Genomic DNA, 16,481 nt, shown 5'->3' on the forward strand with positions numbered 1-16,481 from the left:
GTGCTTGCAACCAGAATTCTCCAGCACCTACAGCTAAGGGGATTAGAGTGTTCTTTTATTTTTCCTTAATGGCGTTGCTTTTATTTTTACTTATTATATAAAATAATTTTTTATTGAAGTGTAGTCAATTTACAATGTTATTTTCAGATATACAGCAGAGATTCAGTTATAAACATATGCATATGTATATAAATTTGTTTTAGATTGTTTTTAGTAGAACTCATTACAAGAAATTGAATATAGTTCTCTGTGCTATATAATAGGTCCTTGTCATTTATTTTATATTTATTAATGTATATCTGTAATCCCCCCTTTCCTGCCTACTTACCACAGTTTGCTTTCTATGTAAATGAGTCCATTTCTAGGAGCACCATATTTCCTAGTAATATATGCTCTTTGGCTTCTTTCAGTTTCAGTAATTTCATCTTATCTGTGGGCACTTTTCTTCTGGTGGCCTTTATGTGGTTTCACCCGTGGAAAAAAGATCTGTATTTGGGAGAACTCCAGGCCTCGTGTAGTCCCTGGTACACAGTACCCACTGAGCTGATGCTTGAACTGGGGAACAAACATAGTAAATGTTGGAATTTCCACTATGGTTGAGACTTCCAGGTTTCCATAACCTGTTTAGCCCACCTTAATATTGGGTGCACCCATACTGGGTAATTTGGTGGAACTTCATGGTATGGTGGTGTAGAGACGGGGCCTTGTATGCTTCTTCCCTTTCCGTTTTCTAACACTCATTCTCCTGGGCCTCCCAGGTACTCCCCCAGAAGGGCCCAGGGCTGGCTTGGTGCTGCGCTGAGGCAATATTTATTAATAAGGCCCTTTCTTCATCTGTTCTGAGCCTCCTTTTCTTCCTATTCACAAAAAGGGCTTGGGCTAGATAAGTGCTTTTCAGTTTGTTTTAAAACCATGTTTCCTTTGAGAAACAGAAAATCCAATCTCTCCTCCCATCCCAACCCTTTAGATTTTGACACGTCCTCCAAGGAGTGACATAGCTCTTTGTGGAAAACTGATGTGATTGTGATTCCAGGTGGCACAGAAAAGACTCTTCAGAGATTTATTGCAGGGAGAGGGCAGGAAAGGGGCAGTATGTCACACTTTCTAGTGTGAGCACTGGAGCAGGGGCATGGATTTAAGTACAGTGTCTGACGTGGCCTCTCTCTAATCTTGTACAATGTGATAAATTTCTCTACCTCAGTTTCTTGATGTGTCAAGTTGGGGTGATAATATTTTAGGGCTTTCGTGAAACATTATACACATAATTAATTTGTGTCTCGGTAGAAACAAGACCTGCTAGGGATTCAGGGATTTGTTTAAAAAAGAAAAACCTTGTCCATAGCAGTCTGTCGGTGTGTATTTTGAATTTCCTGGAGGGTGAGGGCTGAGTCTGAAGTCCATCGTGGGACAGGTGGCCTATAGTTCTTTGTGCCCCAGATTGCCCCCTACTCCCTAGTCCTCTTCCTCAGTCCAGGATGTATTTCCCTAGTAAATTTACACAGAAGTCTTGTGGAAATGGCTTTTCATTTTATTGTTTCAACTAGAAGGGCTGCCTTCATGATCTGTGTTGTCAGATATTGAAGGAATGCCATCATGATGTCTGGTCAGGTGAAGGCTATGCAAATGGGAGTTTCTATTTAATAAAAAAAAAATTACAAATAGAAAATTAGAACAAGGGTGGTGACAGAGGCTATAGAAAGTGGGGCCATTAGCTTTGTTAGCTTCAGGTGCGGTGGCCTGCCACGACAACCCATCCTCTTGCTCTGAAGTTTGCGGGACCAGTGGGTTCAGTGGGAATGTTAACTGAGTGTATCTCATGGGCTGGGCATTGTCCTATTTGTACTGTGTGTTCCTTATTTGAGACAGTGAGCTCACTTAACCTCAATAACCTCATTAAAAAATTAGACTTTTTATTTTGAGATATAATGTAGATTCCCATGTAGTTGTAAGAGACAGTATGGAGAGGGCCTATGGACTCTTTGCTCAGTTTTCCTTAATGGTTCCATCTTACAAAGTTGGGGTACAATTCATACTGACTCACTAACAATTTTAAGTTTGTGTTATTGCCCTCATTTCTATTCACGATTAAACTGGGGCTTAGAGAATCACACAGGCTTGCCCTTGTCACCCACATGGTTAGTGTAGAGACGGGTGGAACGTGGGCTTGGGATTTCCAGGCAGTACCATTATGATGGTCTGTGGCAGGGAGCAGCATTCACTTTGCTTGTTTATTCATTCATTCAACAGACATTTATTGAGTACCCTCTGTGGGTCAGATGCTTTCATAGGGTTATCTGATTCTTCAGCAGTATGGCGAATCAGGTAATGTTTTCTTTTTTTTAATCTTAGAAAATTAGCTCTGAGACGTTATAAACCCCCCAAAGGAAATATAGCTCATAAAGGAGCAATAGTAAATTTGTACATTCCCCTCTTTTTATGCAGGGGGTACCCTAGGCATTTTACATTTGCAAACATCCGTAATCCAGATATATTCTTGTAAGGCAAGGATTTTGTTTTTAATTAGAGTATAGTCAAGTGTACAATGTTGTGTCAATTGCAAGGTGTTTTTTGAATTTTGAATTAAAAATATTTTTTGAGGAGGGTAATTAAGTTTATTTATTTGTTTCATTTTTTAAAATGAGGTACTGGGGTTTGACCCCAGGAACTTGTACATGATAAGCTCGTGCTCTGCCACTGAACTGTACCGTCCTCCCCAAGGCAAGTTTCCTTATCCATTATTCTGCAGCTTAGGAGTTCAAATAAATTGGAAAGAAATCCAAATCTTTTGATCCTACTGTGGTCCTTTTCTTTATATTCTGCTGAAGGGGTTTGGGAAAAGCAGTGCCTTTGTTCATTTCTTTTCTTTTTTTTTTTTTTTTACAAGTACACATCTATGTTTATTGTTAAAATAAGAAAATTGCAGATATTTGATGACATTTGCCAACATCAATTTTTTTATTTTTATTTTATTTTATATTTTTACATTTTTTTATTGATTCATAATCATTTTACAGTGTTGTGTCAAATTCCAGTGTTCAGCACAATTTTTCAGTCATTCCCTTTGTTCATTTCTTTATTCAGCATTTTTGAGCAGTGATTTCGCATCAGGGCCTTGCTAGGTGCTTGGAAACAGAAATCAAGAAATGACCCTTCTCTGCAGGGGCAGGAAGCCTAGACCAAAAGCTGGGTAATGTGATCCGAGCTATGTGCAGACGCTGAGGACAAACTGTACCCCCGGATTTGCTTTGCCTTCCCTTGCCTTCTGGCTGGTACACACCAGATCCCTGCAACCCAAATGCGCCCGCAGCCCACAGCACAGTATGTACCTCAATCTCCTCTCCCCTCTCCGCAGGGTCTGCAACATGAGCATCCCTGACTACGTGCAGTGTGCTGAGGTCTATGAGACTCTTCCCGTTGTGGTCCAACCCGTGGGGATCAACTCAGAGGAGAATTTCTTTTGCATCTATAAGCGAATCTCCTCGGTGAGCCAGATCAGCCCGTGCGGCTCCCAGTGGGCACTCTGTATCCACTACAGGCACCACTATGCGCCCGAGAGTGGGTGGAGCGACTTCCAGACCCACCGCAAGGTCGTGGGCCCTGTCACCATTACCGACTGCCTCTCTGCCAAGGCATTCTAGAAGCTCCATGTGCAGAGGAGCTGTATGGCACCACGCTTAATGACTCTCAGCTCTTTGTCTTTGTGCTGCATGGGGAGGTAGCTGAGCAGCCACGCAGCGATGTGTCCTTCAATCTACGAGGACTGCAGGGTGGTGGAGAAGAGGATTGAGGATTTAACTGAGTCATTCTTCATCTTGCCCAAGTCCAAGTGGCTGGATGCAGCCCCCAACAATTCTGGGGACAAGATCGCCCTCCGCTGCATCCCGTTTGAGAAGGAGGACACCATGGGACTGGACACAGACAGCAGGTAAGTTTCCCTGGAGGCCAGTCCACCCTGGCTGTGTTCCAGGTTTCTTCCCTACATCGAGAAAGGGATCAGCAAGGAAGAGGACTATGTTGTAGCCAAGGTGGAGGGAGGTAAAGCCAGCCGGTTTACGGACATTTAAAAGTGAATCTGCCTCTGTTTCAGAGAGATCCTTTTAGGGTTAATGTGGACACTTCCTCCCGCTTTTCAGCCAGGACCATGGTGGGACCCCTTGAGTCGCTGTCCAATAGAGTATCCACAGCCACTGATGCTAGGAGCACTGGGGAGGAGGCTGGTCTGAGCTGAGATGTGCTGTAGGTCAAATGCACATTAGACGCTGAGGTTTCTGTAATAAAAGAATATAAACTATCTTGTTACTTCCTATATTGTTTACATGTCAAAATGATAGTATTTTACATGCAGTAGATTAAGTAAGATCTGTTCTTAAAATTAGTTTCTAGTATTTGTTTTTGTTTGTTGGTTTGTTTCTTTGTTTTCTGTTTTAAATGTGGCAACTGGGAAACTTTCTTTACATGGCTCTCATTTCATTTTTGTTGGGAATCCTGTCCTGAGACAGTGTCAACCCTTTGTTTATAGATGAGATGCTGAATCCCGAGAGGCAGAACGAGGCGCTGGTTGAGCTGGGGCTGGAGCCAGTGTCTCCTGCCCCCCAGGCCCAGCACCTGTTCGGCTCAGGCCCTCTCTTCCTGCCCGACAGCCACCATGCCAGGTTTGGATATCAGAAACACTGCCAGGGACTTCCGAATTAACTCCTAATGCAGGGAAAGGCGTATCACGGAGTATGGTAGAGAACAGAGAAATGCTCATTCTCACTTTGTCACTGTGATTAAGTCAACGACCCCACTTTGCCTTGGAAGTGCAGACGAGCTCTTCTGGGCTGCCTACCTCCCCACCTTCTGCTCTGTTTCCCCGTGTATTTATCGTGCTCTGCCTCGTGCAGAAGATGCTGAGATGCCTTTGCCGAGAGTTGGTCCCTGTTTGCTGGGGAGAGTGAGGGAAGCTGTGTCACCCTGGCCTATGGACTTGGGCCATGAGGCTGAAGAGCGCTCATGGTGGTCCCACAGGTGACGGTCGGAGGACCTGGCACTTGCTGCCGGGCCCACTGTGGGGGCGGTGATTTGTGATTCTTGAACTTAACTAATCTCAGATTCTACTTTCTGGTTGTTGGTAAGTTGGAGGAGAAGATGCCAGAGAATTGATAAAAAGAATGTTCAGACCAGCCCTGTGAGTTATAGGAACAGGGGACCCGAGTCCCACCTGTGTGAGGTGCCTAGCGGGCTCTGGATGAATTTTCTGTTCCTCCCGAACATACCTCTATGGCTTAAGGAAGGGGCAAGTCATATCGTGGCCATAAACTGTACTTGTTCCCACGGGGCCCTGTGATCTACATGCCCGCACTCCCCTTCTGCTCCTTGGAGATGAAGTGTCAGGTTTAGGAGCCTGGACACTGTTGAGGGCATAGCTGCCAGAACTGTGCTACACTGAGGCTGGCTCCGTTCACCTCACATGTCACCTCCTGTTGAGTCCTAAGGCGTCATTCAAGGTAGGTGCATCGTTGCAATGAAAGCAGGGACCTCCTTCACCCCCTGGACAGACTGGTGGGTGATCAGTGGAAGCCTGGAGCCCTGCCCCATCCCCCAGGCCAGTGCCTCTTTTGTCATAGGAGGCACTGGTGACACTTTTCTCAGCAATTGCTTGGCTCTGAGTCTGCAGAGTCACCAGAGAATGCCAGCTTGTTTTTAACTTTTGAAGTCTGCCCTTGGGATTTGACGGAGTAGCTGGATGTGTGCTTAGCCCATAGTGGAAGACACTGTCACCATTGTTTACCCAGAACCTCGTGTACCAGCCATGGCTCTCGGCATGAAAATACAGCAGCGCATTAAACCTCCCTCCTGGTGAGTCTGTCGGTTCTGGTACCATAAGGGCTCAGCCAGCATCTGAACGTCAGTGAGATATCGCGGCCAGTGAGCTAGGGTCAAGCACATTCTCTTCCAGTCACTTTTACTCCATTGCTGCTTTTACTATTCCACAGTCATTAGTTTTTTGAACAATGCTTTGGTGCAGGAGCAGAGCCTAATTCTCTCCTGCTACTCTTGTTAGAAGTGAGTAAAATTGTCCAGCCTGAAATGAGACCACAGTTTATAGCTCAAATCTTCCTAGACGCATGTAGGTGGAGTTTTGTTTAGGGGCGCTGACCACGTTGGGGTCCCCTGGCAGCGTCGCTCCCCTCAGGCCCCTGTCTTCCCTGGATCAGGAGGTGAGGGTGGGTCTCAACGTTCCCGCGTCCCTGGCCTCAGACACTCACATAAATTCTTGTACAAGCTGTCAAAATCATTTTTGTTCTTGTGTGTTTCTAATTTTCTCTTGTTCCTCTTTTCCTTTTTCTTTATTACTTTTTCTCTTGTACTGCCACGTTAGCATCTTGTTGCGTCTGAAAATGTGGGCTGTGCACACCCTGAATTTGAAATAGCCAGATTGCCCTCCGTGCTGTCTCCATCGCTTTAAAAACCAAAAAATTAACAGTTGCCTTGATCCCTGTATTATCCTAGTCATCATTTTTATTTCTAATTTTTTGAAATATTTGCTTTGTTACCACATCACCCACTGGTGTTTGATAACTGTTAAAATCCTTGCTTTGAGGAACCTGTTTGGTCCTTCTTATATTTGGTGACAAATGTGCCTTTATTAAATTTGTTTGATTGTTTTGAAGAAGTAAGATGCGAATTGATTTGGGCTGCTGCTGAGGGATTGTTTTCATGGAGTATTTAACCTTGTAAAGTCAAATTCTGCAGGATCTTTCTTGATTCCTGCTTTTACACAAACGTGCTCGGCACGCCGTTTTTGGCTGTCGCTGTGTGACATGCGTGACGGCGCTTCCTGGCCAGCAGTCACTGGTGAGAAAGTAGCCTGCTCTGGGGTGAGCAGCTGCAGGGGACGCTGTTGGAGGAAGCAGTCACCGTTTTGTTATTATTTTTTTTTTTTTGCATTCAACTTCCCCATGCCATTTACTTTACTTTGCCTTCATAAAGGGGCAGAAGTGGGTCTAAAATCCATGCCACTCTTTTGTTCCCTTTACGAGGCTGGTTTCTCTGAGTGTCAGGAATACATGGCCTTCTCTGAAGAGGCTGGCTCACCTGTATCTGGTGGACAAATGGACCGCTAAAGGGGACAGTAGGTTCCACTCTGTTTCAGCCAGTGGGCATTCATAGCCGGGTCTGTGGTTTGCCTCAGCAGCAGTGCTGGCCTCCCTGCACCAGCGTTTATTTTAACCCATGTTGGCAGTAAATAGCTGACTCCGTGTCTGTTGCAGCTGATGTCCACCACTGACGGCCGTGTCGTTAGTTTGCGGTAGTGAGTCTCCGACACCTCAGTCAGCCGTGAAGGAAGATGCTTTGGCCGACCTAGGACCTTGGATTCTCACCCCCACCATGGTTCATCTCACCCGGTGGAAGGATTTGGCTACCACCATCATGTTGACCATGAGGCCTTGTTTGTCTTTTCATGCTCTGGTCCAAATGTGGACACTACATTTTTCACTGAATTTGTCTCGATTGAGACAGGCCAGAATATCTGAATGAGTCCATCACATTCTGGGTGGGGAACAGAATAGAAGTAAATGTCTCAAGTAGATGGAGTCTAGGCTGTCCGGGTTGGCAAATGAAGGCTGGGATCTGTGATGGCCAGGCTGCACCCTGGACACAGGCCTTTCCCGTGGCTCCCGAGAGTCCAGGGGTCGGATTGAGAACAGACTTTCCTGGGATCCTCCATCCTCATCTGCTCACTGGCAATTGTGTCTGCTAATTAGGAGCTCCCCCAGACCTCGGGCCCTTCAAAGCTCAGACCACGGGAGAATCTTGAGTCCCTTCTCCTGGGCCTCCTTTGTGAGAATCCAGTGCCTTTTGAGGTGACCCGTGCCAGGAGAAGCCTCCCCCTCCAGGGAGCTCCCTACGGAGGACTGTGACTCAGTGCACCATGCTGTAAGCTTCTGGGGTTCCGGCCGTGGTCCCTGCAGAACCAGACTTGAGATGGGCTTAGCGATGGAAATAATAGGACTGATTCCGGGGCAGGGATTGTGGGAGGGAACAGTGGAAATTGAATTTGACCTCAAACACATAGGTGGGTGCTGGGGCTGTTACTAAAATGGGGAGACTGGGAGGTACCTGCCAGGAATCGAATTCCAGAGTAAATAGTGGACATGAGGCATTTTTAAGATGCCATTTTTCATCCAAGTTAGGACTTCAAAGAGGCACTCGGGTATGTGACCCTGGGGCTCACCTGAAGAAGCCGGACTATACATACACGTTAGGAGTTGTCATTCTTAGCTGGTGTTCACAGACTTGCATGTGAATTAGATCATCTCGAGAGGTGCAGACATTGGCTGGGGGGGGCATGGCTGTGCCTGGTTTGGAGGAAAGCCCAGACCATGCAGCTTTGGTGTGTCAGTCAGCAGCGTTTGCGATTTTTCGACTAATGCCGTTTATCCTTAAGGGGCCGGGTGGTGGGCAGGGCCAGCCAGGAAGAAATCTGAAGGGAGGGTCGTAGCCATGTGTGAGTCTTGGGAAGATGCAGAGTCTGCAGGGTGCCAGAGGGTAGAATTCTTTGAAGCTGGAGTTGGAGTGGGGAGTGGGGAGAAGGTAGTCACACTCACCTGTGAGGGAGGGAGGGAGGCCTGGGGAGTCCCCACCCTACCGGACTCACTTTCCCATGAACAGAAGGCAATCATACAGAGTATCTGTGGTGAGAAAGGATGGGCACTGGGAGGGGAGCCAACCTGGAGAATGGTTTTTGGACAGTTCTGGAATAGTCTCCCTGCAAAATAGAGTTAAAAATGCCCAGACTCTTAACATTGATAGTGACTTGGGAGGATGCAGTTGTTTTTCTGGCCTCCTAAGGGTAAGGCATGTATCCGGGGATACACAGATGATAAGGGCAGTCTGTTCCGGGGGCTTGATCCTTACTGGGGGAACAGTGTAAGTTTAAAGGGGGAGAAGGACAGCGGAGGGAAACTAGCCAGGCCCCGTCTCAGGTACCAGTCGGCCGCCCTACTTGCATGTTGCATTCACACCCATGCTTCCCAGGTGGGTGGTGGCAGCCCCCTTTTGCAGATTGGGAAGCCTTCTCAGAGGGGTTAAGGAATTGGTTCATTTAGCGGCTAGTAAATGATGTAGCAGGATTCAAGCAGAGCCTTGTCAGACTTCAAGGGCATGTTCTCTCTACTGTTTCCAGTACTTCCCTGTTATACCTGGAATGGTGAAGTGGGTCAGTTTTGGAGCCTTTCAGAAAAAGTATGATTTAAGTGCCTCAGGACTGTTTCACAAATCTCAGTGTTCTTTGATGGTTCGGAAGCACCGCAGTGCTTTATGCCCCACAGATGTAAGGTTTTACTCTTTTGACGATGACGTGGTTGCAAATGACGTACAGGTGCAAAACCACACTTAGCAGCTTCTGAAGGGAAACTCTCCAGTTCTCCCTTGATCGGCTGTCTTCCACGGGATGTAACTGTGCTGCAACTTAGGCCTGAGGTTTACTTATGGAGTGAGGGTTTGATATTCAAAGTTAGCATAAAACGGTCAGATGAAGAAAATCGACGTTGACAATTTATTATTGGGTTTCATTAGTCAAGATATACTATCAGTCAATGGCCCATATAACAAATGAAATTGAGTACAGGACATTGCATTTCTTCCTTTCTATTTAGTGTTCTCTTACAGAATAAGGTTGCCTGCTTTGTAACATCAGCTCCACCACCATGGCACCTATCAGTGTGTAGGTACGATTGCATGTACACCGTGAATATAATCTGGGCTTCCTCAGCTTCAAACACTACAGTGCATAATCACTGGCTGTAGCCATCGCTTAGTCACGCAAATACTTCTAAAATTATAGGATGCCAGAAAAGAAAGAAGAGAGAGAGAGAGATTGCCTTTATCAAAATTCCTTTCAATTCTAACTGCAAACTGTTTTTGAGCAGCTCTGGTTTCCTTTGGATATGAATATATACATTTTTTTGCATGTAATCTGGGCTTTGTACTAGAACACCAAGCTCTTGCTGTCCACAAGCCACAAAAATAATAACCAAATTGCACACGTGTGAAATGGTTTATACTTTTTTCTGAGAAAGTATCCTTGAATTTGGGACTTGGGCTGTGATTTTTGCTTTTTGCTTCCCCCAGCCCTCTTGCAATCTCTCACTCCTTCCCACGTGGCCCCCAAGATTTCGTGGTCTCAAAGGAGTGGGCAAACAACCAGTTGGTCACCATGTACTGCTGCTATAGATGGAGCCCAGCGGAGACCTAAAGGACATTATCTGAGAGGACTTCCTGGAAGAAATGGGCCCTACATTCAGTTGTGAGGACAGAGTAAGAATCAGCCAGGAGAAGAGTCAAGAATGTGGCTCAGGTGGCAGGTGCAGCCCGGGCAGAGGCCTGGAGGCTTTTTGTGTGGGGACCCGTGGAGAGTGCCCTGTGTGATCCAGGGTGGAGGGAGCCCCTGCTGGGGAGGACACTGGAGAGAGTCCGGGGTGTAGGGCTTTGGAAGAAGTTGAGTTTTACTAGAACTGACACAGTAGGCAGTGAAGGGTGTCATCAGAAAGTGACCGTCAGGAAAGGTACTTCTGGTTTTGCTTCTGATATTCTACAGACAGAAGGGTCGGGACGAGAGAGAGCAGGTATGTCTGTCCCTTTGAGACCCATCCCATCATTCATTTATCCATAACACGCGCACTTCTGAGTGTCAAGGGGAGAAAAGTTTCAGCCACATTAGTAAGCAAAATGTATTTGGTTCTTGTGAGCTTAGCATTGTCAGAAGTTGAATTACCCTAGAATGTTCTAGGAACAGAGGAAAAAATTTGGGAGGTTTGAGGGAGGGAAGGCTTCCTTGGGAAACAGTCAAAATGATCCTGGAGGCAAGTGGCAAGTAGGAGCAGGTCAGGGGGCCCTTTGGTCACTGGGGACCTGGGTACTGAGGTGAGGCTGGGCAAGCAGGGTCTGGGGTGGGGATAGAATTCCACCAGGGAGACTCTGAAGGGTTTGAAGTGGGGGTGATGTAATCAAATTTGTGATTTGGGAAGGCTGCCTTGGCTCTCTCTGTGTGTGTGTGTGTGTGTGTGTGTGTGTGTGTGTGTGTGTGTAGCGGGGAAGAGGGGGAGGATGCCACCAACTCGGGGGTCATTAGAAGACCATTCACAGGCTGGGAGAGGGGCGTTGGGACTGCTTGAGGACGGCAGGGGCAGTCTGATTGCCGGATTTCCTTATGGGGAGGGCTTGTTAGCGGGGTCGCTCTAGCGGCACCTTGTGGCTGGAAGAAAACTGATGGAGGCCGCCAGGTGGAATTTCCTCTTCTCTCCTTCCCCGCCTTGTGTGATGATCCTAGCTCAGCTAACTTTGGAACAGAAGAGCTAAGTTCCAGGGTAGCCCAGGGGTTAGTTGAGCTCGTTCAAGTGAGATGTGATAGGATTTAAGCTTGTGTTGAGATCTGCATGTTCACTTAGCAAGAAACATCCCGTCATTTCGATTTCCATAGGGGTTTTTATTCTTCATAAAGATTGCTTTATTGGTGAGAGGAAATTTAATACAGCTGTTGTCTTTCTCAAAATAAATCATATCTTTTAAGAACTTTAATATTCAAACGAATAGGAATGTATAAAAATGTTAAAGTAAGTCTTTGGTGTAGTTTCTTTGCTTTGTGAGCTAATGTGGATTTAGAGTATTTGCATTAGTTAATAGCACATCCTTGTCAGTATTTCAAGAGCTGTTAGTGAGCGCCCCAGGCCCCACCTCTCAAAACATCATTAAAGTTTGTTCTGAAATAGTGAGGTCATAAAGGTCTTTTTTGAAGAAATCAAAAAGTTGGTTTATAATAAGCAGCATAGCTACATTTATAAAATAATAATAGGTTCAAAATTAAGAAAGTGGAGGATAATTAATTTTTTTAAACCTGAAACATAAAGTTTCTTGTGCTAATGTTGCAACTGGAAATTTTGAAAAGAAAAATCCTATTGTAATATCATCTATCTGGAATACATATATGACTTTCACGTTTGAAAAGTAACTGTGTAGTGGTTTTTGAAGTCAGGAGCATTCCAGCTCAGTTACTGGCAGTGGTGGTTGCTGGTTTTCAATGGAAGAGCCTAAATTTGCCTTCTTAGCTTTTTTTTTTTTGTAGTGAGAGTGTTAAGTAGTGCTTTGCCAGCATGATTTTGGGGCAATTTGAGGGCAGATGTGTACCAGCAGTGAGATATTTTCATGCATTGTATTTTTTGAACATCACCAGGGCACGTGTGGGTTTGTGCCTGCAGGCTGGGATGCTGCAGGGCTCCCTGATCCATCACCGTTATGTCTTGGTGCTGCTACAGTCAGTGAATGATTTTCTGTGGCTTGGAGGTAAGGTGGTCTGATGCAGATGATCAGATGTGCAGTTAAAGTGCTATTACTTGAAATAAGAGTAACCTAGAAACATGGCTCTAACAATACAGGATGAGGGAGGAGAACCGGCTGAGCTGCTTGCAGTGGGGAGTCTTCTCAGGTGACTCCCTAACCGTGATTCCTGCTAATATCCGCCCCAGCCCTGCACGGCAGTCTTAATGTGGAAGAAAAGATTGTCAGTGAGCAATCTAAGTAAAATCTTTACTCTTTTCTATCCTGATGATGAATATGTAAGTTGTTTTCATGGCTTAAGTACATTTCCTCATTTGTGAAATTTGAGTAATATCGTTTACCTTGTCTGACTGTGAGAGTTAGATGCCTTGTATACAAAGAACCGAAGAGGTGCTTAATAAAAATGTACTGTCACAATGACAGATATTTTAGAATGATCAACTCTGAATACTAAAGAGTGTCGCTTATTTCTGATGCATATTCAATATGTATATATATGATATATTTGAATATGGTATAAAGTAACAAGGATTTATTACTTTTTAGGGCAGTATGAAATTTTAATGAAATCTGTGTAATTCTAGTGAGACAGGGACTAGGTAAATTGCCTTAAGCAGACGACCTTGAAGATTATTTACACAGAATATGTATTGTTACAACTCAGAATTCATGTTGCCGTGTAACCATCCACTCAGACATTTAAATTCATGGGGTTTTGACCAGATCCATTAAGTTTGGTAAAATCCACATTGATCATTTTCAGGGAATAAGCTTCTCTCTTTGTGATTAAAAAAAATTTTGATTTTTTTCTGCACTCTTAACAGTTTTAAAACATCAAAACATTGATTTGACATGTCACTTTATTAATAGAGAGAATAAAGCTCATGTTGTTTTATTATGTAAATAAATATTTTTGTATTTCCACAAGGTTGTACGATTTCCTGGCTCTTTGAGAAGTATTTTACAATATACTTAGATAACCTACTGTTGGAAAAATACAAACGTGACTTTTATGAATATAAGCCTAGTACAGATCTGTTGGTTTTTGCTACAGTGCAAGACATGAGGCGTAGGAGAGCTTTGCTGCTGATTGCCAGGGGGACAGATCCCATGTCTCAGTTTCCACTCTTGTAAAATGAAGTGGCTGGACCGGATTCTTTCCTCTTCTAAGATGAGTTTCCATGAGCTTATGTCTTCTGTTTATATTCAGGAGTACTATCAATATCAGATTAAATACTGAATACCCCTCCCTTCCCCCGAAGTAAATTGCAATATGTGCTACATAAGCATTTAGTTATCTGATTTTCGTTTCTGATCCTACAGGCAATTTTTGTGTTGCATCTTTCCCGGCAACCTGGAAGGTCTTTTTACTCACAGGTGGCGCTGTTGCTCCTTCTTACAGTCTTAACTTTCCTGTTTGTAAAGGAAGGCTTAAACAACGTTATTTTAATTTCTTTGCTTAATGCTTCAGAATAGCACAATGTCCATTATGTCTGTCTACCTGTAAAAATTATTCTGCTTTTATCTTAGTTTTATTCTATCATCTCGCTGTGAACATTTCAGACTTGCTGTGCAAACAGTGACAAAATCGGACTTTTCTTCCAGTGTTAGAAACCAGTGAGCCGGGATTTTATAAAACAGCTAGAAGCGGCATCTGGAGGACCTTAAAGCTGAAAAGTGTATTGAGTTCACTGAGTATTGACTCCGCCGCTCTGTGTTAATTGGTGGTAGGAGATTTGGTACATATACGAAGGGGTGTAGTATTTTGACTTGGGTTTGCGTGCACGCGCTGCCACTGAGCCACGTGAACCTGAGTCAGTTCGTTTTGAGTTTTTCCCTCGTCTGTGAGATGGGGGCATTCGTATCTGCTTTGTAGAATTGTGAGAATTAGAAATTATGTAAAATGTTTACCACAGTGGGTATGTCAAGAGGGCTCAAAAACTTTAGCTGCTTTTTTGTGTGAAGCCATCATTTGAGAGTCTTTGGCAATTACTAAGAAACAGGAAAATAAGAAAAGATGGTTTTATGATGAGAGAGATTTGAGGAGGTTCCGTAGTTCCTAAACCCATAATTAAGCATCAGCAGAGTAAGAACTGTTACACAGTCGCCCTGAACCAACTTTAAGCCACAGAATTATTTGTTACTTCATATATGTTGGGGCTTAAGGGGAACCAATACTTATACACATGTTGTCTCCAGCAGCCAACTGAGAGATGACACAAAAGATTAGGCAGGCGATAAATGTCTTCTTTGTAACTGATGAAGCCACGTTCTCCATGAACTTCAGGGCTGTGGAAAAATGCGTGTCATGATATTGTGTCCCAGAAGTGGACAGTCACACTGTCCTATGTAGCTCTGGGCCACAGCGAGCCTTCCCTTGAGGGGACCTGCCCCTTCATGCACAGGGCTGACCTGCCATGGAGCTGAGCATCCCAGGTGCTTCCCAATGGTGATCAACACGAGTGAAAGGAAGGGTTTCAAACTCCCTGCTTGTCTCCCCGGACTCACACCTCACTCTGTTCGTGTGATGAGGGCTATCTGTGGGCCAGGGGCCAGGGATGTGAAGGGAGAAGCACTCTCCACGGCCCAGAGGAGTGATTAAGAGGCATCCCCTCCCTCGGTTTAACCAGGTGGTGGGATGGAAGAGAAGTGTTCTCCCCAAGAGTTTATAAAAGAAGAAATAAGGATTTTCTTAAGGACTTAGACTAGCCAGTAAACATATAAGATGATTAGAAGAGAGACTTGTAAATCACTTTCCTATTAAGCTGACATTTGTTGAACACCCAAAATGTGCAACATTCTTTTCTGAGAATTTTACAGAAATGAATCCTTCAATCTTCTCAACAAGCGAGTAAGGAAGGTTTGATTGTTATCCCAGTTTTACAGTGTGAAAATTGAGGCACACAGAGGGTAAGTAAGTTGGCAAAATCACAGAACTAGTAAGTGGCAGAGCTGGTATTTAAACCCTGGTTGTCTTGTTTTGAGGCTCCCAAAGATGGGCTTTGGGTGTTTAGTGTTATCGGCATCCCTGAATCTTTGTACCTCTGTGCATGAGTTAGCCCAGAAAGGACAGGGAAAGGAGAGTTACACAGGTGCTCATAGTCGTGTCTCGGCGACTGTCCACAGAGAGTGCACCGTGATTGGCATTCTTTGTCTTCTGGGCAGTAGATCTATTAGTATAACAGAAATTTTGTCCATTGAGTTAATCTAGAAACCCTTCCTGCTCTGTTTCTATCCATGCTTGCCATGTGACTGCCTGCCCGTGATTGGGAGATGGAGGAGAAAATGTACTCATGGTTGAACTCTGATATTTCAGTCTGGTTCATAGATTCACGTCTTCTGTTACATTAATAAGTTAAGTTTCTGGTTTTCTTGCATCAGTGTGTCGTAAGTTTGGTTAATGTGAAACCACTACATCGGAGCCCAGGGGTGCTGACGGTATAATTTCTGAGCACGTTGTGGCACTTCTAGCCGTGCAGACCTGGCTGGAGGATTTCCGCCTTCCTCACTGATTTCCCCCAACAGCAGGGCCCGCTCCCACCCCCGGATGTGAGGTTGGGAGCTCTCTGAGTAGGCCAGTCAGAGGCCAAGTCCACCAATCAGAAAATGATGAAGTACCTGGAAGTGGGTTTAATAGAAGAAAAGGGCTTCCAGGTAGTCAGATGGGCTGTTCGAAACCATTTGGTGAAAAACTGTCCAGTGTCTGTGGTTGAGCTGCTTCTTTGCTGTTGAAAAGTCTGGATTAGATGAAGGGATTTTAAAAAGCAGAAAGGAGTGATTTCAGGTGGTACGTCCACACCGGTGAGAAGTGATGGTTGACCGCCCGTGTGAGGAATAGACAGAGTCTTACAAACTTCATAAAACAGCTTTAAAAGCTCTGCCATCTGAGTGCACTTCGTATGGGGTCTAGTTCATCACTGGTCGCGCTGTGAGGGCAAGTAACTGACGATGGCAGAAAGGACACGGAGGCATCAAAAAGGTCTCAGTCATTTTCCCTGTTTAAAGGATGAGGCACAGTGTAATATATTTGAGCTGGTTTCTCACTGAACAATTTTTAGTGTTTTCTGGGAGCCCTCAATGCCCCAAGGTTCCATGCAGCTGGGTGTCCCCTCAGTGCAGCTCTGTCAACGCTTGCCCTGGGCTTATGCGGTGTCACGGGGAGC

The 16,481-nt window shown here is 44.9% G+C and overlaps 1 protein-coding gene across 3 annotated transcripts in view; it reads left to right on the forward strand.

Moving 5' to 3' along the window:
* Positions 1-16,481, forward strand: part of LOC140693127 (trafficking protein particle complex subunit 9-like) — a 1,110,112-nt gene that overhangs the window by 52,376 nt on the left and 1,041,255 nt on the right. For all 3 annotated transcript variants that reach the window (XM_072957192.1, XM_072957194.1, XM_072957195.1), the window contains one exon: positions 3,353-3,676. In XM_072957192.1, coding sequence (XP_072813293.1) covers positions 3,353-3,638 — 286 coding nt within the window. In that variant the 3' untranslated portion in view covers positions 3,639-3,676. Of the gene's footprint in view, positions 1-3,352 lie in introns of those variants that run through there.

Source organism: Vicugna pacos, unplaced genomic scaffold (genome assembly GCF_048564905.1).
Source record: "Vicugna pacos unplaced genomic scaffold, VicPac4 scaffold_19, whole genome shotgun sequence".
NCBI lineage: Eukaryota > Metazoa > Chordata > Mammalia > Artiodactyla > Camelidae > Vicugna > Vicugna pacos.